At 31.9% G+C, this 25,931-nt stretch overlaps 2 protein-coding genes across 7 annotated transcripts in view; one reads left to right on the top strand and one right to left on the bottom strand.

The window, feature by feature from the left end:
• Positions 1-1,910: 1,910 nt before the first annotated feature.
• On the bottom strand, positions 1,911-24,306 carry LOC127736566 (phosphotriesterase-related protein-like). 3 transcript variants are annotated; one of them, XM_052247149.1, is made up of 8 exons: positions 24,250-24,306; positions 8,346-8,508; positions 7,054-7,126; positions 6,104-6,215; positions 5,225-5,377; positions 4,305-4,469; positions 3,206-3,423; positions 1,911-2,220 (listed from the first exon to the last, which is right to left on the bottom strand). In XM_052247149.1, the coding sequence occupies exons 2-8, from the start codon at positions 8,375-8,377 to the stop codon at positions 2,089-2,091; spliced, it is 885 nt and encodes a 294-aa protein (XP_052103109.1). In that variant the 5' UTR covers positions 8,378-8,508; positions 24,250-24,306; the 3' UTR covers positions 1,911-2,088. The 3 variants fall into 3 exon arrangements, with proteins under 3 accessions (XP_052103109.1, XP_052103107.1, XP_052103108.1); XM_052247147.1 differs by lacking the exon at positions 24,250-24,306 and adding an exon at positions 12,018-12,140; XM_052247148.1 differs by lacking the exon at positions 24,250-24,306 and adding an exon at positions 11,966-11,986.
• Positions 12,315-25,931, top strand: part of LOC127736544 (solute carrier family 2, facilitated glucose transporter member 10-like) — a 43,233-nt gene continuing 29,616 nt past the window's right edge. For 3 of the 4 annotated variants that reach the window (XM_052247127.1, XM_052247115.1, XM_052247137.1), the window contains exon 1: positions 12,315-12,377. The gene's annotated coding sequence lies outside the window, so the exon portion shown is untranslated. Of the gene's footprint in view, positions 12,404-25,931 lie in introns of all 4 variants that reach the window. The other variant, XM_052247118.1, reaches the window with a different exon arrangement.

Raw genomic sequence — 25,931 nt, 5'->3', positions numbered from 1 at the left:
TAATATACTGTAAATTGTGGGAAAAGTTGTTCTAGTGGAAAGATTTACTGTTCATCATAGGAACATTTGTTCTAATGGAGAGATTTACTGTACATTGTAGGAACAGTTGTTCTAGTGGAGTGATTTGTTGTACATTGTAGGAACAGTTGTTCTAGAGGAGAGATTTACTGTACATTGTAGAAACAGTTATTGTAGCAGAGAGATTTATTGTACATTGTAGAAACAATTGTTCTTATGCAGAGATTTACTGTACATTGAAGGAGTAGTTGCCATTTTACCAATGATACAGGAGTTGTTCTAATGGAAGTGATTTACTGTTTTTTAATTTTTAGAAAACACATGTAGTTACATTTACAATTTGAAATCAGTGGACTTTATAATCCACCCTAGTCAAATAATTCTGCATCCCCACTTTTCATCAGTAATAGATAAATTTCCTCTATTTGAGTCATATTTGGATGCGTCATAATTTCAGGTGACTCAAACTAAATTTTAAGTCAGAAAAGATAATATACAATGTAAATTTTGTTCATTATAGTCAAATTGTTTCACAACAACAACAGTCCAAAACTGTCACAGAGATAGTCTTTAACAATGTTACTGATGATACAAATGTACTTTAATGCATCAATAAAACTTTTGTTTAACACTTTATCAGATGGTTAGACATGTTTATTAACTACATATGCATATTCATATAATATAATCAGCTTATTAGCATCAAATAAAAACCAACGTCCTGATTTATGACAAAAGAATAAAAGAAAAATAAATATGAAGGACAGCAACCAACCAAGACTACTGAATTACAGGCTCCTGTCTCACTGACTCATACTCACATCTCCTTTTATTCATAAATAAAGAACATGGCAGAACATTGTTGTTTCTATAATTCTGAATACTATAAATACAAAATGGCTTACAAAACTTGTGTAACATAAAAGATTGGTCATTTTCAGCATTAGCTCAATGAATGTTTTCTATTGTCCAAGTTCTATAAATCTTTAAAAGTAAATGATTCAAGATCATAATTTTTAATGTTTTTTATTCTGCAGAATATCTTTATATCTATAGTATAGGTAATCTGACAATTAATTTGAATTCAGAATGATGGCACAAACAAAATAGTTGATAAAATTGAGAATGGAAACGGGGAATATGTCAATGAGACAACAACCCGACCAAAGAGCAGAAAACAGCCCAAGGCCACCAATGGGTCTTCAACACAGCAAGAAAATTCCGCACCCAGAGGCAGGCTTCAGCTGGCCCCTAAATAAAAATGTGTACAATTCTTAGAAAATGGACGTCACACTAAATTCCCAAACATATAGATGAACCAAAATTAAAAAAAAACATACAAGACTAACAAAGGCCAGAGGTTCCTGACTTGGGACAGGCTCAAAAATGCAGCTGGGTTTAACATGTTTTGTGAGATCTCAAACCTCCCCCTATACCTCTAGCCAATGTAGAATAAACAAACACATAGCAATATGCACAGTAAAACTCAGTTTAAAGGAAGTCCGACTAGGATGACTAGGTCTCATGTTAAAAACTTATCATCAAGATAATTATAATAAAATGATGTGAATGAATTGACCATAACAAAACCTAGTAAGGAGTTCTATTCAAAATTCTGTACAACAAAATCTAAGTATCAAAGTAGTTCCTCTTAGTAGAGCATCTATCATTTGTATTTCAGTGAATGCTTCTGAATGACTATTGTGATCATAAGTGTACCACTATGTATTGATTGAATGACCTCCCTTTGTATTGGTTGGAAGTTGAAATATATATTTTCTAAAGAGGCCGAATGGGTAACTTTTTCAATAATTGACAAAAAATTCCAACAATTTTTGCCAAAGTTTGTAAAGTTATAAGAAAAAATGGGATATAAATTCAGCAACCACATATGAAATTTTGATATTTGATAATTTATTTCTGAATATATATTGACGTCATTCAGACTATAACAATGATTCATTTGTTCTATTTGAATTACTTGACTTGATAATTTCCATGTCTGATTAATATAAAACTCTTAGTGATAGAATCATTTCTTATGAACTGTACTCCCAAAAGTTTGTTTTTTCAATATGCCAGCCATTTTTGTGGGTTGACTTTTGTTATTTTATCTATCTGTTCTTGTGATATGCCTCTCTTTAACATCTTTGGGATAATGTTCAGTAGAATGTGTGAAAATCCATGACCACCATATTTCATCTGAAAAAAAAAAAATGAAATTAACAAAAAATATCAAATCCTTTAAACGGACACTTTTCCTGAAACGTTTTCTTTTATTTTATTCCCTGAAACATGTTTGACTTAAAGTTGTCTTCTGTTTTTTTTGTTCTTGGGTTGCTGTTTCATTGTATTACATCTCCTTTTATTTATAACTTACTATTAAACAAATGTTAAGAAATATTTCTTATGGATTTAAATTAAAATAGAGGCTCTTGAGGAGCCTCTGTTGCTCACCAGGATCATTGTGCATCTTCAAAAATGACAACTCTCCAATAATAAAGAATATAATATAATTCATGACTAGAGTCTCTTTTTTGTTGATCTTGTATTGCTATCATTTTTGCTTTGAACAGTTTCTCCTATAATTTTTGCTTTAACTTTGACATTATCAAATGCGACTTATAAACATATTTTTACCTGCAATGAGTTACACTTCAGGTTTAATTGTTTAATTCTCATACTGCTTAGGTTCTCATGTTTTCTCTAATTTTCATGCTATTTTCACATTTCCTGATCTGTGTGAGAAAAATATTTTCATCTCTAGGAAAAATTTTGTTCTCAGCAAATGATTGGTCAAAATTCAATTATGACGTCAAATTTCCTTGACTTCTACTGAATTTCCTATTGTGAAGTCATGAAAAAAGGCAACCATGTCTGATTACGTCACATAAAAAGAACACAACTTTCTGCAAATCTTTGAAAAGTAAGGATACTGTTTAGATATCGTCCAAAAATCATTAGCATGATCACCACTATATCTCGTGTATTACGACGTTTCTCCACTCTCAACAGTTAAATTTTAAATATTCAAATGCTCGGCAAGTGTCACGTTTAAATTTTATAATTAAACTGTCTCGAGTGGAAAAATACTGTAACACACTTAATGCAGTGGTGGAACCTATATATCTTTTTTATATGATACATCTACTTCCTCCAACTGTTAAGTCTTTTAATGATAACTTACCATTCTATGTTTTGTATGGATGTCGTGAGCAATGGTAATTTTGTCTTCATAACCACTATTGATAAGTGACTTTATTGACTGGATTCTAATTGCATCACCAGGCATATCTACTGCCTCATTTTGTTGATAATGAGTTAACTCAATACCAAAAAGATCAAACTCACAATAACAACCAAGAGCTGCAAATTCAATCAATTTATCTTCTCTCTGAAAAGTTCCTAGAAGGAAAAAATTATGTAAAACAGCTGATGTAATGAAAGCAATATTTGTGAAAAAGCAATCAATTTTTGTATGTAAATATATTAGACTGTTTATCATTACATGTACCATACAATGGCTAAAATATTAGTCTGATCCAAATCTAGTTTTTGAGTTGATATTGTTTCAATGTTCTCAGAGGTTGGCTATTTGATAGTGATTTCAAAATTCAGACATTTTTTATCAACCTTAAAACAATTAATTGTGTTGCATATGGAAGGTGGAATTTAAACCAAATTTGAAAATTGAAATCTGAAAGAAAAATGATAATTTTGAAGGGAATAGGGTAATATTCCAGTTGATACATTCAAGCTACTTTCTCCAAATCCACACATTAAATAAACAATAGACCATGTATAGTTACTACAGACCAGACATAGAATCATTAAAACTTTACCACCAACCGCCACGAAAAAGTGAATAGTGCTGAAAGTGGTATTAAACATCAATCAATCAATGTTATAATGAATCCACACACTAGTACCAAATATTGTTGGTCTACCATGTAAAGTTACTGAGGAAACTATATAATCATAGAAATAAAAGTTCTGTTCCTTTGATTTTTGTGTTTTTTTCTGTGCATGTAATGATTTTGTGTCATGGATGGATACCACATATCCTTTCTCTTCTATTACTCTGGAAACATAACTTGACCTCTTGAGCATGAAACTCTGATTAAATATTTACAATATATGTTTGAAAGACATATATTTATTACAAATTCTAATGCTAAATACTTTTGACCAATCATGTACAATTATTAGGAACAGATTTAATCCTAGAAACTTAAATTGACAACTGGACTATGAAAATGTGATGGACTAAATAAATAAGAACATACTGTCAAGATGTGACATGATAAGTTTGTCTACTTTCCCTCCAGCCTCCTGGTACACTCTTATGATCTCTGGTGGTGCCTTTTCATCACGTCCAGGATGTATAATTACCGGGCAACCAATATCGATATTCACTTGTGCTGCTGCTTCTAACGCCTGTTTCTCACTTGCTGAAATGAAAATCATAAAGTACTTTGTAAGTTAGTAGATTTGAGAGCTTATTTGAATGATAACGTTTTGTTTAATACCATTATTTACATTATTAGTATACTTCAGAATAAACAATTTAATAAAGTGTTAATATTGTTTTTAGGACCATTTGAACCTCATATTGTATAGCTATTTTCATTGCTATTATAAATATTTTCACATTGTATTGTTAGTTTTGTTGTTTGGATTGTTTCACATTTTTCATGTTGGGGCTTTTATAGCTGACTATACAGTATAGATTTTTCTCATTGTTGAAGGCTGTACTGTGGCCTATAATTGCTTACTACCACTTCATTTTAACTCTGGAGGATAGTTGTCTCATTGGCAACCATACCATATCTCCTCATTTTTATGTGATTTAGTAATAAACAGTATGAAGGCATGGAGAGGCATTTGGAAATAAAGCATGGACAATATGATAAAGTTTTATCAACATAAGTTCAGAAAGTTAAAAAATTCACAGTGACATATACATGTATGCATGATTGATTGTTTATTTCTCAAAGTCCAGTGGCAAACATTTAAAGCTAAAACACAGGACAATGTATCAGAAATATCAACTGTACATCTGTATAACTATTCACAATTCATGCAATATTCAATTTTAGATAAAAAGTAAATTCTAAAGGCTTATCATTTCCTCTGTAATTTATATAGGGAAACCAATCACATTTGATACTTGGGAGCCATACAAAATATTCATCCGACAACTTACGTAAAAGGGGCCAACTACACCCAACCTCTCCTACAACCCCACATTTGATACTTGAACCATCACAACCATCTTGTAACTCTCTCTTCATATGTGCTGCCATTTCTTCTACTGTTAACGTAACAGTTTCTGGTCTGGAACATTCTAAGTAATACCCTAAAACAAGAAAAATATTTTTGCTGAAAGACAATTTCTCATAAAACAAAATGATTCTGCGAAACAGGTTTTGCTTCAAATTACTGTAATCTTCCTAATCCTATCTCCAGGTCATTTTCACACAGATAAGCAAATGGGTTTATGGTAATCTAATCTATACAGTATTACAGGTAAATTCATCTTGTGCATTATAACCTCAAAATCAGGTCCCATCAATATCTTATCTTTTCCCTATTTGGTGTATTTTTCCTTTCATCTTTTTTGTGATAATTTTTCATATCATGCTACATGCTTGAGATAGAAAATTATTGCTAGTATCTAAGGCCTGTTAGAAACATCTTATTTTTTTTCAGTCGAGAGAAAGAGAATATATGAGGTCATGAGCCTACACCATTAACATTGCATAGGAAAACAGTGATAAACAGATTATCAATGGTCTTTAGAACTCGAGGATGCTTCTTGGAAACATCTCATCTAGGGCTGTTGAAAATGGCCCAGTTAGTGGATATGTCCAACTCAGGGGCGAGTTATCCTAAACCCACTGTCACATTTCCAATATTTATTATAAAGTAGTATAAAATTCAGTGTATTTTTACTGTATTCCTGGTGTCTAAATGTAAATACTGGACTACTGAAAACCAATTTAAATAAGCTTTGTTATGAGTAACATCACATCTAATTTGTCGATGGTAAATATTACTAATTTTTGATCTATGAATTCTGTACCTGTCCCAGCTACTATATTGACACCCGTTTTCTCTGAAGCCTGTTTCAGAAAATTTATATCTCTGCTTATACCAAGTGTAGTATTGTCAACCATTGTACCACCTCCATACTTCTGTAAAATAAAATACAAATTATCAATCATCAAGGTAGCACACCAAAATTAAAGTTGAACCTCAACTGTGTCAAGTTTTGTAATAATATGAGTATGCAATTAAATAGTGAAAATTGTGAATAGTGTTGTTTTTAATAAATCAAACATAACTATGTATATTTGCCATACAGTTATGAACAGTTATGGTCCTAAAACCTGTCGACCTTTATTGCATCAGGTCATTCTTTTTTCCGTTTATGACATTTTTTACACTAAATCTGTATGATGTGTACCGACTAATATTTTTAAAAGTCTAAGAAAATTTGGTTTTCGAGAAAGTCGGAGTACTCTTAGATGCTTACTTTGTTTATCTTGTCTTTTTGTTAGTTGTGTTTAGTGCTTTGTGCCAATCTGATGAATCAAACCTTCTCATTTTTTTTACAGTTTATTCTTATGTCGTGCTGATACAACACTGTCCCAAGTTAGGGGAGGGTTGAGCACTCACAAATATGTTTATAATGGCCACAAACATGACAAATATGTTTATACTTGTCCCTTTCTTTTTGTACTTGTCCCAAAGTAAGGAGACTGTAATTCAATGGTAGTAGTTGGCTGCTGTTTGCCAAGTTTTGTTTTTGTTTAGTTTTTGTTTAGCATAAATCAGGCTGTTTGTTTTCTCTTTTGAATTGTTTGCCAGAGCCTTTTTAGCTTACTGCCCTGTATGAGTTTGTTCATTGTTGAAGGTGACCAATATATATATATAAATAAGGAGATGTGGTATGATTGCCAATGAGACAACTATCCACCAAAGTTCAAATGAAGTTTAACATAGTTAACATTCCTTATAATTGTACTTTACCTTAAAAAACTTTAATTCTTCGATTACAGCTTCATGTTCTTCACACTGTTGTAAATTAGGGATATTACTATATCTATAAAACATCAAATGAATCAAGATATTAGGAGTAGCCTTTATTGCCGTGCTTGTACTATTCAATCATTGAAATTTATTTGTCCAACCCATGATACTTTGGTTGCTATTTTCTCAGGAACATCAAATCAGAGCTTCCTGGAATATGGTATCAGTCTTCATGTGAGCATTCCTTATCCTAATATGTGTTTTCACATTCATCACTCATTAACTTCCTTTTTACCCAACACTGATACATTCTTAACTAAAATGGCCATGACCACCAGAGAATGTAGGCCGTTGACATACAATGCCAGCAACCAATCTGTGTATTTTCCCCTTCTATTTTCTGCAGTAGCTCTGTTTGCCATGAATATTGCATATAACATGAAATTAGGACTCTGATGATATTTTGTTGCAAAAGAATTATTTTCAGAAACTGTTTGTGCAGGACAATAGAAATCAGACAGATGGCTTATGTTAAGCAAGAACAAATCTGTGATATTTTTGCCCTTAAGTAAGCTAATATATAATTCATTGTAATCTAAACTGAAGTTTTGAATATAAAAGATCAGTTTCTTATCTTTGTTTCTTTAAGTTTTGACATGAATGTAAAATATTCTCCCATGTGAACATGGGTTATGTTTCTTTGGGTTCATCCAAGTATATCTGGACTTTTAGCAAAAACTTAAACAATGTAATCTTCTAAAATATATCAAAAAATATTGAGGTTGATAAATATAGCTTAGGATTTAGGTAGAGTGGTTACAGAATATCAAAGAAAAGTTGAAAACATCAGAAGCAAGCATCCATAAAGGAATCAAATAAAGGTTGCTACAGATGATCATGCAAATTACTAAATCGGAGATAAAAGCAGCAGAAAAATTTATGCTCATCAGAAGTTCTAATGGTGTAGATTTTCTTTCTTTAAGGTCTTCATTGAAGATCAGAAATAGAATACTTTAATATTAAATGCATGGAATATGAAAAGAAAACCTCACACATACAGGTAAATATTTTTCAACTTTATTAAAATGTTTAAACATTCATACTCAGGTGCAGATCCAGGATTTTAGGTTAGGGGAGGCGCTAACTGAAATTTTTTTTTTTGGGGGGGGGGTGCACGCCCGCCACGTCCCCGCCTGAATCCGCCCCTGATACTTGTATTCAAATTATCACATTTACAATTACCCCAACCTTTACATCTGATTAAATATAGGGTGAAGCCTTAATATCCATACGGATTCTGATTAATCCACCACAAGGTATCCATGGCAACAGCTGCATTCTCATAATCCTTAAACCGTTCATCTTTGACTTTGACACCTAAAGCACCAGCAGCAATAGAGAGATGTTCATGTGGAAGAACCAGTCCTGCTGAGCTGGGATCTATTGGTCCTAGAACTAAAATTAAAAAAAATAAGACTCAAAACCAACATCCCATTTAAGTGATGTGATATGGTACCATTTCAAAATATATAGAAAATACTTAAATTTCAATTTGCAAGTATTCAACTGAAGAATACACTTTTAAACAACATTGACAATATATAGCAAATTTCGAATTATAAATATATACATGTCACAAATTTACAAAATTACAAAAGTACTTTTCACAAATTATATACCATGCAGCATTTTGGATTGGATATTTGCATAGATGCAAAGTTCAAGTTGTTCAGACATTCAATAGTTGAGTTGCACTGTTACAAAGAAAGTATTGCAAAGTTGTAATTTCAAAATTACAGAGTTATATAGTATATACATAAAATTTAAGAATTGCCTGGTTGGAATTATGACACCTTTGGAAAATTCCACAGACAATTGCTTTTGGTGTGCTTTTTTATTATTCTTTATTTTCATATACCTATGCACTTGTTTTACAAGATAGAATAAATGTCATTGGTATCCTTAAAAGTTACTTGAATACATACATGTTCCTTATTCTAAATATTTTTAAATATACTTTCACTAAGCTGTCTACAAGTTTTCTTACAAATCCTTCCAAATAAAAAAGATCTCTTCATATCAAATAAACATTAAAAATAATAATTCTGAATTATTGCAAACAAACAGAAAAACTCGAAAAACTGATATCACCTTGCATGAATTTTTATTGGAGTCGAAGCTTATCTGCACAAAAAATAATTACTTAGTCTTGAATACACTTAATATTAATCGGACACTATTTCCTTGACAAGACATTTTTACCTGTATTTTGTTGGCAGATCAAAGAGTGTAGGAATTCAAGGAATGAAATGTATCATTGTGCTATTACTAATAGCGAAACTCCCTAAGACAAAGTTGATCCTCCACTATTATGGCTGATTCGTTGGTAAAAGTTTCATATGTCAACCCCACAATACTAAATGAACACATAAAATACATTAGTACCTGTCAACTGACCTGGATCCTGCGGGTGTGACCCGAGATTTTCACAATTCTGAGGGGTCACCCAGAACACCAGCCGGGTGACCAAATAACCCGGGAATTCGGAAAAATAACCCATTTTCACCCAGATTTGTAAGCCTTCAGACTGATTAGATATAAACCGGCAAATTCGTAATTCTTCCTGGACAAGAAGTTCAACTAGCTGTGTAAACTCAGCTCAAGTAACCCATTTCAGTGCATGGCTTCACTTGACAGCTTTGGTGTCAAACACACTGTTAATTAACACCAATTACCTTAGCTTTAGGTCGTAAATAATTTGTGTATTTCAAAGTTGTTTTAAAAATAATTTGAGTTACTTCCCCTTTTTTGTCAATTCACAATATACTCCTTAAACTTATGTTTTTTTTGTAAAAAGATTAAATCTAAAATGAATTGAATGCAAAAACATATCAGAATAATACTTTTACTTATTGTTCTACCTTATAACAATTAAAAAATAAAAATTTTGAAAATTACTTTTTTCATCTATACCTCCTTTAATTGTTTAACTTTATTTTACTATACTCTAATATCAACCCCCTGGTATGTTCTACTGTTTAAAAACTGCACAAATATATGCAAAGAAAACACAAATTGGCACTTTGTATGTCAGTGACTGAATATGAACAGGAATAAAGGCAATGTAACACAAATCTATCAATGGCCTCCAAGTGCAATGAAATAATAAATTGTACAATTTAAATTACTTAACCATGTGGACATGTTTTGGAAACTTTGATATAAATTGTAAGAAAAATGTCCCCTAAATCTGAAATTCAGCTCGAAAAAGTTCGTACACGTTATGACCTGAGATTTCATTCTTCTATGCAGGTCATCACCTGCATTTTCATTGTCATAGGTTGACAGGTATGCAAATGATTACAATAAAACAAAATTTATTCAGTTGGATTGCCATATGGACATCTTTCCAATCAGTTTAGATCCTATGAGTTTTGATCATTGATGCTCACAAATGTTATATCTACATTTACACTGGGACTGTTAATATAGGATTAAATGCCTTTCTAAAGGAATTTATGGTGTATAAACTGGACCAAGTCACTCAAAAACAAGAAAAAAAGACGCTAGAAATTCAGTTACAAAAAGATGGCAACGAAGATGGGAAAACAGCAATTCTGGACGTCATTATTTTAGATTTCATCCTGAAGTTAAAAATAAAGTTAAAAAAGACTTCCCTTCAAAAAGAATGTACAACATAATCAACAGTTTAAGAACAGGTTATTCCAAACTAAATGCATACCAGTTTATAATAAACCAACACATCAATTCTGAAACCTGTGATCACTGCAAACAAAAAGAAGATGTACAACACTACCTTTTTGAATGTGATCGCTATTCCGATGCTAGAGACAAATTATTTCATCAAATTTATTTCATAACAGGTCAAATTCCAATAGATTTAGACAATTTATTAACAATCAATATGCCAAATGCAGAAAATGTCATTCAATTATTAGCAGAGTACATAGAGGAAACAAACCGTTTTAGTGGATAATTTAATAGACATTCTTTTTATTTTTTTTCATGTCAATTCAATTACCTGATTATACAATTTTTTAAATTTTAATTTTTTCTAAATACTTTTTTATTATTATCATTTTTTTTTCCCTTTATTAATAAAGCGCCACCTAAGATATTTAAGTACAACGGAGAAACTACATTAGTGACTATAATTTCACAAGAGAGGATATTAATTCACAACAGAGACTACCCTGTCATCACGACAAAGATTGAAGAAGAAGAATAACAGGACTTTTATGATATGTTTGTGAGTGACTTGGTCCAGTTTATACACCAATGAATTCCTGTAAAAAAGCGTTTAATTCTTATAATTTTTTAAAATTGGAGACAATAAATTAAATTTCCCCATCCTTAACCTTTATCACGCATAAATTGTATATTTGTGTCATTGAATTAATGGCCTGGCACATGAATATATTTTTTGGTTAACGTAATATGTATTCCATGCAATTTGCTTTCCGTCAATTCTCTACATAAGAAAATACCTGTACCAAGTCAGGAATATGACAGTTATGTTATCCATTCGTTTGATGTGTTTGAGATTTTGATTTTGCCATTTGATTAGGGACTTTCCTTTTTGAATTTTCCTCGGAGTTCAGTATTTTTGTGATTTTACTTTTTTCTGATAAAACAATAAACTACAACTACAAAAATATCTTATAATCATTCAAATGAATTTTTTTGAAGTTTATTATGTAATTCAACGACGAACGACAGGTACTAGGGTGAACGGACCCAGATTCGGTGTTGCCTGTGGTCTGTCCACGTGTGTATCCAGATTTTGTCCTCATAAATCCGTCTCTTAGTGTTCGACATCTGATAATTTGCTTCGCTTTGCACCTCACCACCTGCCCCGCCCCCTTCTTAAAGTTCTTTGCAAGAAACTTACTGGAAAGTATATGATGCAACTGTTAATATATTGTTATAAAAAAGGTAGCTACCAGTCTGAATTTTCATATTTTCCTCTAAATAACTTGTCAACCAAAAGAAATTATTGTTAGTATAGATTTTTCAAGGCGCCTTGGTTTCAAGGGACATAAGTCTAGTTTCACTTTTATTGTCGCAAAATTGAAATATTGGAGAAAATAATTTTGGCGCTATTTTTTATATTATTTCCACGTAAAGATTCAAATTCAATAAAAAAAATCCCTGAATTTGATGAATCAGCTTGATTCGTTGGATCATTTATAGTTAGGATTGTCGTAATTGAAAGTAATACTGCATATTAGTATTATTACCGAAAAGAGAGTGAGAACGTCTTCCATGTCCCAAATTAGGCCTATATTTCCCATCTAAACACAGTAAGTCTAAGAGGTAACCGAAATAGGTACTTTTGCTTCTGCTATACATATATTTATTCTAGTTTGAAGGGTCAAATCATAATTTGTACAAAACAATCTGATACAAGCACAAATATATCCAAAAGAATTGAAGATGCTTGATTTTTTTTTGACATATTTGGATAATTTGTTACATTTTGAGAACAGGTGTTTCTCAACACGCAATCGGCATTCCTATTGAAACCAACTGTGCTCTTCTTCTTTCCCACTTAATACTTCATTAATATAAGTCAGACTTCATACAGGAACTAGTCCAGAACATAATGAAATATTTGCCACTGGACATTATACAATCATCAATCAATCAATCAATCGCACAGGAGCTTTTAAGGAGGAATGAAAAGAAGCTGAATTTTCCTTCAACTTCAAGTTCTACTATATACATGTCCGCAGGTGTTAATTCGGGTGCATGCCCCACCCTACTATTTTTATAAAAAAAAAAAAAATTGTAATAAAGGTAAACTTACAGCCAATAAACCTATTTACATTTTTGGTATTAAGCTTGATTTTGTCTCTGACTGACCTTAGATCTGCTCCGAATAACCTTTTGACGTCAAGACAAGCAACAATCACTTTTTAATTATGACGTCAATTTTTGATTCAGCCATGTTGGATCTATGCGATCACTTTGTTTTGGAGATTGTGCAGAATACTAAGTTGAAGACATGTCATGAAACTAATTATGTGTTTTTATGACTTACAGAAACTTTCTACACCATTTTAATCATCAACTGCCAACTTTTGACATGTTATTTGCCCTTAAATTAAGAAAAGATTGGTCTAACAACTCTTTTATTTTAGATATACACTTGCATATAGTTCCTTTGTAAATCAAAATTTATAATGATTTATTATTTATGAAATAAATTGAAAAAGTATTTTTACATCAATTGAATCAGTTGATAACAATTTTGAAAGTATTATATTATTATCTTATGCTTGTGTAAGTTTTTGTTCTATGAAATTTAGGTCAACATGTGTGTTAATATATCTAAGTTGATTCCCACACTTTTTTGAAATGGTATTACTCCAATTCTTTCCATAGGCAAGTAAGAGTCAGTATGATTATAAACTGTCATGATTTTCAAATAATTACACTCAAAGGTGTAAGTATTAATTGGAAACAACCCAAGTCTTAATTCACCACATTTAATATCTCATGACCTGTTACATAATTAAATAGGCACAATTTATTACACACCTAACTGAATACACACATTCTTGACCTCAATAGTAAACCCACAAATGTATTATTTATTTTGATCTACACTACATTAAAATATTCTGTTAATTTTGCTAGCTAGCTGAATGATTAATCAAACATGGTTTTTTTTCAAAGAAAAGACAAAAAATGTAAAAATATGTATAAAAAATGCAACCAAATTTTATTTCACTTGTAAAATCAGTGTCATTATCATCTGACATAAGTCAATAATCAAGATCTAATTAATTAGTTACAATTATCAGAAATTTGGTTGAAACAATAAACAAAATTGCTTAACTCTTACCTGAGCATTTTCTGCAATAAAATTTATTTGTTTGTTCTACATTTATATCCCATTATATTACTATTTAACAGTAATTGGAAATATCTCAGCATTAGGTATTTGTACATTTAAATTTGAATACAGGAAAAGTATTTTTTCTTAATGAAGAATTAACACCAATTTAGATAAAAATTAGTTATTATTTTTTTTTCATTTTTGTTGTTGAGAAAGTGCATTTCCAAGGCCTCGTTCTGGAAATTATTAAGCCAGTTATAATTAATGGCATATAAAAAAATATATTACTTTTTTGACGATTTCCCTTTCCATTCATGTCAATACCATTAAATTGCAAATATTTAAAAAAAAAAAAAAAAAAAAATCTGACAGAGTCTAAAATTGAAATATCAATATATATATATCATTTTTTGCATCAATATTGCGAAATTCCCTACCTGTGGGCAATAACATAGAAATTTACAGTAAGATTGGAAATGAAAAGAGAAAAAAATATCGAAAAAAGTATGGTCAGAAAGAATATCAGACTAGCTATGAATATGGCTGGATCACAACATCGACCATGCTTTGATTTAAAATTGTGATGTCAAAATTTACAGGAACTTGTGTGATTTTAAGTAATGGCAGACAACTTTGCATACAAGTGTAAATACATCTATTTTGCCTCAAAATAATGTCGTATTATTCTTACCTTCAGTTTTTGGTCGGGTTTTTGTAGTTCAGTCTTTGATATTCTATGAAGTGTTTTGTGGACTAATTGTTTGTCTTATCATCATTTTTTTTTTGCTATGGTGTTGTCAGTTTCTCATCGACATTTGATTTTGAATGATATCAGCTACCTCTTTTAAGCTCACCTGGCCCAAAGGGCCAAGTGAGCTTTTCTCATCACTTGGCGTCCGTCGTCCATCGTCGTCATAGTCGGTTGTCGTCGTCTTCATTAACTTTTCACATTTTGAACTTCTTCTAGAGAACCACCGAATGGAATGAAACCAAACATGGCATGAATGTTCCTTATGAGGTGCTGACCAAGTGTTGTTACTTTGAAGCCGATCCATCATCCAAGATGGCCGCCAGGGGGGGGGACTTCGTTTAACATAGGACCCTATGGACAATACATATAAATGTCTTCTTTTAGAGAACCGCAGAATGGAATGTAACCAAACATGGCATGAATGTTCCTTATGAGGTGCTGACCAAGTGTTGTTACTTTGAAGCCGATCCATTATCCAAGATGACCGCCAGAGGGGGACATATTTTAACATAGGACCCTATGGGAAATACATACAAATAGATATAAGATGTGGTATGAGTGCCAATGAGACAACTCTCCATCCAAGTCACAATTTGTAAAAGTAAACCATTATAGGTCAAAGTAAGGCCTTCAACACAGAGCCTTGGCTCACACCAAACAGCAAGCTATAATGTCTTCTTTTAGAGAACCACAGAATGGAATGAAACCAAACATGGCATGAATGTTCCTTATGAGGTGCTGACCAAGTGTTGTTACTTTGAAGCCGATCCATCATCCAAGATGGCCGCCAGAGGGGGACTTAATTTAACATAGGACCCTATTGGAAATACATACAAATAGATATAAGAAGATGTGGTATGAGTGCCAATGAGACAACTCTCCATCCAAGTCACAATTTGTAAAAGTAAACCATTATAGGTCGAATTACGGCCTTTAACATGGAGCCTTGGCTCACACCAAACAGCAAGCTATAATGTCTTCTTTTCAGTCAGAGCTCTGACATAAACAAGTCAGAATAAAATGACTTCTTCAAGTCAGAAAGTGTTTTGAAATTCTGACCTGTACGCGTCAATTTTTGTTTTGCGTAGTTTTCACTCGAGTCCGTCAAACCAGAAGTTATTTTGAATTTGCCGCCGATCTACGACACATACGATCACGTGGGGTTACACTAATGACTGGACCGAATGACAGGACCGAATGACAGGACCAAATGAAAAATGCTAATAACTTTTTCATTTCTCAAAGGATTTATCTCAAATTTGAAATATAATAAGATTTCATCATTTTATATATAGATTTAAGAAAAAAAAATATATTTTTTTCTTAGAAGCTTTTGAAAACGTGACCTGACCAACGCTGATAATGACAGGACCACCATCGACAATGACAGGCCCAAATAAAAATGCTAATAACTTTTTTACTTTTCAAAGGAATTATCTCAGATTTGAAATATAAGATAGGATGTCATCCTATAATATATAAAAAAAATTTAAATTATAGATTTTTTTCAAAAACTTGCGAAAACGTGACATGACCATCGATGACTGACAGGACCAACCTCGACAATGACAGGACCAAATGAAATTGCTAATTACTTTTTTATTTTTCAATGGAATTATCTCAGATTTAAAATATAATAAGATCTCATCTTTTAATACATAAATTAAAGAAAAAATATAGATTTGTTTTTTAATTGCGGAAACGTGACATGACCATCGCTGACTGACAGGACCAACCTCGACAATGACAGGACCAAATGAGCTGCTAATTACTTTTTTATTTCTCAATAAGATTACACCATTTTATACATAATTAAAGAAAAATATAGAAAAAAGGTTTTTTGCAAGAGATCACGTGTTTGAGAGTCGTTGTTTTGGAAGTGTCTCGAACGAGAAGTCATTGAATATTATATTGATTATTTACGATTTTTAGTGAAAATCTAGGTCATTGTGGGCATTTTTAGAAAGGTAATTCACATTACCTCCGTATTTTCATGGGCATTTTTATATTTTTTGCCTAAAAAGAAGTTCCTTGCAAGTGATTTTTTTGCTGTTTCTTGAAGGCGCGCGACCTGTAAATACGGACGCGTGGTCTTTTAGATGACCTGGTGTTTGACAATTCTGACTTGTTCAGGTCAGAAAATGTTGTTATGATAATGAATTGTTATTTTCGGGAGATAACTCGTGTTGTCTTAAACAATATTAACATTATTAACCAGTCAGTGCAATTTAAAAAGTAAAATTATTGCTTCGAGCTGAACATCGTCACGTGATTTTTCTATTTTTAAACTCAATCACGAACTGATTTTTTAACCTTTCTGATTCGTTTCTCCCTATGAGAAAAACGATCATTGTGAATATTGATATGATGATAATGAAACGAAAATGGGAAAAATTTTAATAAAAGAAAAAGGAAGGGAGGGGTTTAACTAAAGAACCCAAGGTTTTTTTTTTATTTTTAAAGTTATAACTTGAGAACAATAAGTGATGCACACACCTGGTCTTCATTTATGATCATGGGACATGATAAAACAAATCAAATGAAATGTAGGGCAAGTCTCCAGGGATCACCCCTATCCCTGTCATTTCTCTATTCCTCTATAATGTCAAACTGATTTGAATGAAATATACCGGGCTAGTCTCCAGGTTTACCCCCACCCCCTGTCATTTGCAAATGTTCTTATATTTTGTAAACGGTAGAGATCCCCACCCCTAAACCATATATATTCTTGTATGGGACAATTTAACAAATCAAATGATATGTTGGGGAGGTCCCTGGGGGTCACCCCTACCCGTCCTGTTTGAAAACTTGTAAACGGTCGAGATCCCCACCCCTAAACCATATATTTTCTTGAATAGGACAATAAAACAAATCAAATGAAGTATAGGGGAAGTCCCTTGGGGTCACCCCACCCCCTCCTGTGTGAAAACTTGTAAACGGTCGGGATCCCCACCCCTTAACCATATATATTCTTGTAAGGGCCAATAAGACAAATCAAATGAAATAAAGGTGGAGTCCCTGAGGGTCACCCCACCCCCTCATGTTTGAAAACTTGTAAACGGTCGAGATCCCCACCCCTACACCATATACATTCTTGCACAGGACAATAAAACAAATCAAATGAAATATAGGGGAAGTCCATTGGTGTCATCCCCATCCCCCTTTTTGAAATGTTCTGGATCACCACCCCTAAAGGTAAACCATATGATATTCCTGTTCGTAATTTCAAGAAGATTTGAATGACATGCAGGGTCAAACCCTAGGCGTCACTTATGCATATCACTTTACTAGACAAAACCAATTTGTACTGGAACTTGCCCAATGTCAGGCAACCATGGGAATGACGAATTATGGGAGCTTAAATTTGTTTGGGAGACTTCGTAACAGCATCCTGTTACAATTATTTCTTGTTTATTTTAATCTGCTGAGAGACCACCTTTACATATTATATTTATCAGTGTTTGTGCAAACAGAATTGTCTATTCAGTATTATTTTCCTGTCACATGCATCACATCTTATTGATTACATGGATATAGGAAGATGTGGTATGAGTGCCAATGAGACAACTCTCCATCCAAGTTACAATTTATAAAAGTAAACCATTATAGGTCAAGGTACGGCCTTCAACACGGAGCATTGGCTCACACCGAACAGCAAGCTATAAAGGGCCTCAAAAAATTACTAGTGTAAAACCATTCAAACGGAAAAACCAACGGTCTAATCTATATGAAAAAAAAATAAATTTTGGCATATTTGTTTTCCTCTGAAATTACACATCTACAATTCTTACCCCAGATGCTTAGCCACATGAAGCATTTACCTCTTATTTGAGACATAGATAGTCTTTGTTTCTACAGAAGTGAGAAGAACATTGGAAGTCAGAATGTTCTGACTTATAAAAGTCTGAATGTTCTGACTTATAAAAGTCTGAATGTTCTGACTTATAAAAGTCTGAATGTTCTGACTTAATAAGGTCAGAAAGACTCAGAATGATCTGAAAATACTGACTTTTTTTAATGTTTAGAGTATTTTAGAATATGAATGCACTTGTCATGCTAGTACCATAAGAAATCCTGACAAGATTTTGTTCCCAAACAACAATTTTTAAAGATATTAAGAATAACAAGTGTACAATGGAACATAAATTACAAAGTTATAAGTGTTGTGAAAAAAGCTATTTAAAAAAAAATCAATAGATAGTTATCTTTCAACTTTTACATGTATTTAAAAAACAGTGAAAATATTATGGATTATATGTACGGCTTCTTGAAGGACAACAAAGTCACCATATTTGGTTTGAATTTGTATGTTTTTTCTCCTCAATTTTTTTTTTACATTATTAATGTCGGCTTTTTTCTTAACTAATTTTAAACATTCTTAATTATAATTAAATTTCCCCAACATTTTGCTTACAAACTCTTTAATTTCTAAAGTCAAATTGAAAGTTGTCTTCACAGATTCAATGTGTCTGAAAATGATATATTGAAAAAACAATACTTTTATATCCTCAAATAAAATGGGTATACCATGAGTTTAATGGTCATGCAGATATGCAATCCAGGATGTTAACAATCAGAGTTTAGATTACAGTCATATAGTAATAGGCAGAGTTTTTCTTATATAATCAATAACCAGAGTAAAGATAATTGATTAATAGAGGTTTAGTTTAATATAAGTAATAAACAAAGCTAATTAATACACTTGCAATAACATACATGTAGTTAAATTAGTAAATACAGAATATTCATAAAAAATTCAGACAGAAATACTGTAATAGGTCAAGTCATTAGGGACGACATCAAAAGTTCAATATAGGATAAAAAACTTAATTCACATCACATAGTTTTTTCACTGACCCACCCACCCCCCCTCTTAACTTAATTTGGGAAAGATTGATTGACCAATATGGATTTATGTAAAATCGATTTTGGATAAACAAAACTTGCAGCAACTTTAACCCCATCCCCACCCCAAACTATTTGATTTAAGTTTTTTTATCCTACATTGGTCTTTTGATGGCGTCCCTTAGAATGTGCTGACTTTGTACATGTTGTAGTGATAGTTATGGCACCCATACAACATATAGGAATTAGTCAAAAGGAGAGAAAAATTCCCGAAATTTGTCACATAGTGACATTTGTGAGTCGGAATAACAAAATATAGACTCATTAATCTCTCCATCTTTTCAAAAATTATGAACCAGATTTTATGCATATCCATTTAGTTTTTGACGGACTCTTTTAAGTCAGAACATGATTTGACCTGTTTGAGTAAATTTGCAGAACAAAATTTCCAATCAAAGCTATGTGTTGGACTGTTCTTCCTCTTAGCCCCCTTCTGAATCTGCCACTGTTGAGTTTATTAATTGATTTTTCCATACATTATCATTAATATCAAATGGCAATGCCTGACTTAATAATTTCAATAAATTTAGTTTTTGACTAATTTTTTAAAGTCAGAACATGACTTGACCTGTTTAAGTCAATTTGCAGAACAAAATTTCCAATCAAAGCTAGGTGTACTTCCTTTAAGCCCTGCAATGCCCGGCTTAAATATTTCAATAAATTTATTTTAGTTTTGGACTGACTCTTTTAAGTCAGAACATGATTTGACCTGTTTAAAACAAAATACATTTAATATTGAATATACCAAATAAACTTTTTTATTGTCCTCATTATTGTGACTTATGGGGACTTTATTCTCTCTGTCTTTTATCTGGCTCACCCATACATTTTTAAATCAATATGACAATACTATACTTAAAAGTTGTAATAAGTTTAGTTTTGACTGACTCTTTGAAAGCAGAACATGATTTGACCTGTTTAAGTCTGTTTACAGAACAAAATTTCCAATCAAAGCTACGTGTACTTCCTTTAAGCCCTGCTTCTGAATCTGCCATTTTCGAGTTTATTATTTGATAAGTTTTTAGAAACAATTAAGTCAAATGGTTATTTATTTTAGGGGATCTTACATATATTTCGTGTGTCTTTTATCTGACGTTCCCATACATTCATTAAATAACATATGGCAATGCCCAGCTTATATATTTCAATAAATTTATTTTAGTTTTGGACTGACTCTTTTAAGTCAGAACATGATTTGACCTGTTTAAAACAAAATACATTTAATATTGAATATACCAAATAAACTTTTTTATAGTCCTCATTATTGTGACTTATGGCTACCTTATTTCCTCTGTCTTTTATCTGGCTCACCTATATATTTTTAAATCAATATGACAATACTAGACTTAAAAGTTGTAATAAGTTAAGTTTTGTTTGACTCTTTGAAGTCAGAACATGATTTGACCTGTTAAAGTCAGTTTACAGAACAAAATTTCCAATCAAAGCTACGTGTACTTCCTTTAAGCCCTGCTTCTGAATCTGCCATTTTCGAGTTTATTATTTGATAAGTTTTTAGAAACAATTAAGTCAAATGGTTATTTATTTTAGGGGATCTTACATATATTTCGTGTGTCTTTTATCTGACGTTCCCATACATTCATTAAATAACATATGGCAATGCCCAGCTTATATATTTCAATAAATTTATTTTAGTTTTGGACTGACTCTTTTAAGTCAGAACATGATTTGACCTGTTTAAAACAAAATACATTTAATATTGAATATACCAAATAAACTTTTTTATAGTCCTCATTATTGTGACTTATGGGGACCTAATTTCCTCAGTCTTTTATCTGGCTTACCTATACATTTTTAAATCAATATGACAATACTAGACTTAAAAGTTGTAATACGTTTAGTAAGTCAGAACATAATGTGACTTGTTTGAGTCAGTTTGCACAACAGTATTTACCTCAATGAAATATTAAAATAATAAATGTTTTGCTCTTAATACATTTAGCTTAAAGTGGATGAGAATATATCTTTTATTAACATAGTCTTATCATGAATAAGTGTCTTGTTTTTCCTTGGAAGATTTGAAGTATTGTCATGTAATGTATCCAATATTGTATTTTGTAAATCTTTTGATATTCAGAAAATTGTATGATCCATTTTTTCTCACCTGGTTTTTCTTTGTATTTTGAAATAATTGAAAGTGATGAGATAAATATATTATGTTTAGATTCTGGAAAGGAGAAGGTATGATGTCAGATGAGCCCCACTTTTTAAAACTCTTTAATTCGAAACTAGTAATCACCATATTTTTATGGAGATTGATAACAAAGTGGTAGTAATGACTGCTTCAAATCAGAACAAAAATGACCTCTCGAAGTCAAAATGCATTAAAAAGGGGCATAAATCTTATTAGAATATGAAGATATTAAGTCACAATATTTTGTGCAAAATCTGACCTGTGGAAGTCATTTTATGATAAATTAAAGTCTGACATAAACTGACCTGTACAAGTCATATTCTGTTGAGTGCAAGAAGGGAGACAACACTTACATCAAATTATATCTGACCTATGGAAGTCATTTTATTCTGACTTGTTTATGTCAGAGCTCTGACTGCTTTTAGAGAACCACTAAATGGAACGAAATAAAACATGGCATGAATGTTCCTTATGAGGTGCTGGCCAAGTGTTGTTACTTTATAGCCAATCAATCATCCAAGATGGCTGCCAGCGGGAAAATTAGTTTAAAAAAGGACCCTATGGACAATACATACAAATGTCTTCTTTTAGAGAACCACTGAATGGAATGAAACCAAACATGGCATGAATGTTCCTTTTGAGGTGCTGACCAATTGTTGTTACTTTGTAGCCAATCAATCATCCAAGATGGCTGCCAGCGGTGAACTTAGTTTAACAAAGGACCCTTAATGTAAATACATACAAAAGTCTTCTTTTGAAGAACCACTGAATGGAATGAAACCAAACATGGCATTAATGTTCCTTATGAGGTGCTGACCAAGTGTTGTTACTTTGTAGCAAATCCATCAACGAAGATTGCTGCCAATGGGGGACTTAGTTTAACAAAGGACCCTATGGGAAATATATGCAAATGTCTTCTTCTAGAAAACCACTAAATGGATTGAAACCAAACATGGTATGGATGTTTCTTTTGAGGTGCTAACCAAGTGTTGTCATCCAAGATGGCTGCCAGCAGGGGTAGTAAGTTTAACATAGTACCCTATGGGAAATACATACAAATGTTTTCTTCTAGAGAACCACTGAATAGAATGAAACCAAACATGTCATGAATGTTCCTAATGAGGTGCTGACCAAGTGTTGTTACTTTGTAGCCGAACCATCATCAAAGATGGCCGCCAGCAGGGGACTTAGTTTAACATAAGACCCTATGGGAAATACATACAAATGCTCTTAGAGGAGCACTGAATGGAATGAAACCAAACATGGCATAAATGTTCCTTATGAGGTGCTGATGAAGATTTTAACACATGTATCTTTATAATAAGATTGAGATATACTGTAAACTGCAAAAATATCAAGAAAAGAAGATCTACACATAAGTCAACATGAGCAAAATTGTCAATTGACATCTTGTTGGAGTTATTGTCCTTATAAAGTCATTTTCTACAATTTCAATGAATTTATTGGTAATTTCTGTAAACTTTACAAAAGTTTCTGCTTTTGATTAAATTACGTGGCCAATATTAAACCAAATTTGCCCTCAATCATTATAAGGGTATCTTTTATGATTTTAATCTATTTTTACATGATTTCCAAAACCAAAGTAGAATCAGGTGAGTGACAGAGGCTCTTAAGAGCCTCTTGTTTAATACATGTACTATTTTTACAGATAAAAGAAATCACTATTATCATTTGTACATTGTAATGATGCATGGCAGTGGCAAACTGATGACCGAGAACAATAAAAAAGTCATGCTTCTTATGAAAAAGTTGAAAAAATCAATAGTAAATCAATGCTGGTAAAGATACTGATAAAGAGTTATTTCTAAACAACAATTGATATTTTAAAGAAATTATTTGTTGAATGGTATTACTGTTTTTAGAAATATATGATATTTTATGTTTTAAACTGAAATTTGAAAAAATGTTAATCGTTTCTGCATATTGATAAAAAAAAATGGAAAAAGTCATGTACATACAAAATCTAATGATCTTTCAGGTCACAAATTTTCAGAGTGTGTGAATAGTCCTTAGCATGTTACAATTTCTCTAAATATACATCCAAGTTTTCGAGTAAACTGATCTGCTCTTGTCACATGAACTTTCAATGAAGAAACTCTTTTTACGAATATGGCAATTTAAACATGTTAAAAGATATGTCTGTACAGGTTAAAAAATTAAAACATAAATATTTTTAGAAAGAAAAAAGTAAAATAACAAAAATACAAATTAAAACTCCAAGGAAAATTCAAAACGGAAAGTCCTTTATCTAATGGCAAATTCAAAAGCTCAAACACATCAAACGAATGGAACACAACTGTCTTATTCCTGATTTGGTACAGGCATTTACTTATGTAGAAAATGGTGGATTAATCCTGGTTTTATTGCTAGCTAAACCTCAGTTTTCTAAAGTAATCTGTTAAAAAAGTTGCAGTATGCAAGACATAGGAATTATCATGCTATCAGGCAGCTGTTGCGTAAAGTTTTTGTATAAACCTTTATATTTCACATGTATGCAGATACCTTATGTTTTGAAGTTTCCATCTGTCATATGTCCATGGTCCTTGACATCATTTTCATGGTTCAGCGACTGCTTGAAAAAAAATCATAGTTTTTTGTTATATAGAAATAAGAAGATGTGGTATGATTGTCTATGAGACAACTATCCACCAAAATACAAATGAAGCGGATATAAGCAATTATAGGTAAGTGTACGACCTTCAACAATGAGAAAAATCCATACAGTATAGTCAGCTATATAAGCCTCGGACATGGAAAAAAATGAAACAATTCAATTGAGAAAACTAATGGCCTAATTTATAACAAAACAATTTACGAAAAACATATATGACAGGCATGAACCAACAACCACTGAACTACAGGCACCTGACTTGAGACAGGCACATATAGAATGTGGCGGGGTTAAACTAGTTTACTGGTGCCAAGCCCTCCCCTAACCTGGGACAGTGTGGTAACATTACAACAAAAGAACAAACTATGAAAATCAATTAAAAAGGGCTCAACTCATCAGATCGGTACAAATCAGAAAACATCTAACGATAACACAGACAGGACGTAGCAGCTTATCTATACATCCCACAACATAAAGGACACTAAGTAAAGATCTGAGAGTACTCGCAGCGCAGTTACTGACAATAAAAATAAAAATTTGAAAATATTCTCAGAAGATATCAGCATTATTTCAGCATTATTTCGACTAGTCCTTTTCTTTTTCGTGTAGAAATATGCAGAAATAGCTGCTCTGCTGTGATGTTTTTATCAATGTGCAAAAATGTGACAGTAGCAGGTTCTTAATTATAAAACATCCAATTACGAATTTCAAAAGTGATTTATAAAATATTGCCACTGCATAATTAACTAGATTTAACATTTCTGCCAGAGGTCAAGGATTCACAATAATAAATGCATGCATTAATTTCTGAATTTACAGCATCATCATCAGGTTTTGTGAATCTATGATGATTTGAACACAATGACAATGATCCTCAATTCAACTAAAGCTTCTAGAATCCGAACCCTTTTACATGAGTATTTAGGTTACTGGATTGGATATTAATATTTGGAATCACCAAAATCTTAGGAAACTATTCTTGTCTGCCTAATTTTTTCCAAAGAGTTGATAAAAAAAAAAACTTAGATATTATTCAATTTTGCATGTTTTTTAGAGTAACATTTTCTCAGGAATTCTACTCAAAATAGGTTGAAAATCAGAGCTAACGATCAGACTATAATAGCCTGATTAGGCTGTAACAATTATATGCCTCTGACATTTTTGGTGAAATTTCTGTTTCGTGTTATTTAAGACTTGTAGGCTTGATTAAATAATAAAGCTAAATTACATGCATGGTTACTAAGCAAAAATTCTCTTATAAATTAAAAGAAAATAAAAATTGGACTATATCATGTATATTAATCTATTTATTTTGCTTTATATGCTGTTCTTCATCTCAAAGTAACTACATGCTGAAGCCAATTAAACAACTTTCAAAGTAAAAAAAATATAAGTAACATTTTTTTGCAATGCACTTCAACCATGTCAACATCAAACTATTGCACTTTGTTATGACCAAAGTTTTAAGGAGTTCCATTACTGCTTTTTAGAATTTTGCATATAAAGGGGAAAATACAATTATTATTGATATAAAGTAGTGACACCTAAAAAAATGAGTGTATATTTTTAAAGT

The sequence above is a fragment of the Mytilus californianus genome, unplaced genomic scaffold (genome assembly GCF_021869535.1).
Source record: "Mytilus californianus isolate M0D057914Y unplaced genomic scaffold, xbMytCali1.0.p SCAF_1, whole genome shotgun sequence".
NCBI classification, from domain to species: domain Eukaryota; kingdom Metazoa; phylum Mollusca; class Bivalvia; order Mytilida; family Mytilidae; genus Mytilus; species Mytilus californianus.
Note: the sequence above shows the minus strand (reverse complement) of the source record. Positions and strands in the feature narration are given on the sequence as shown.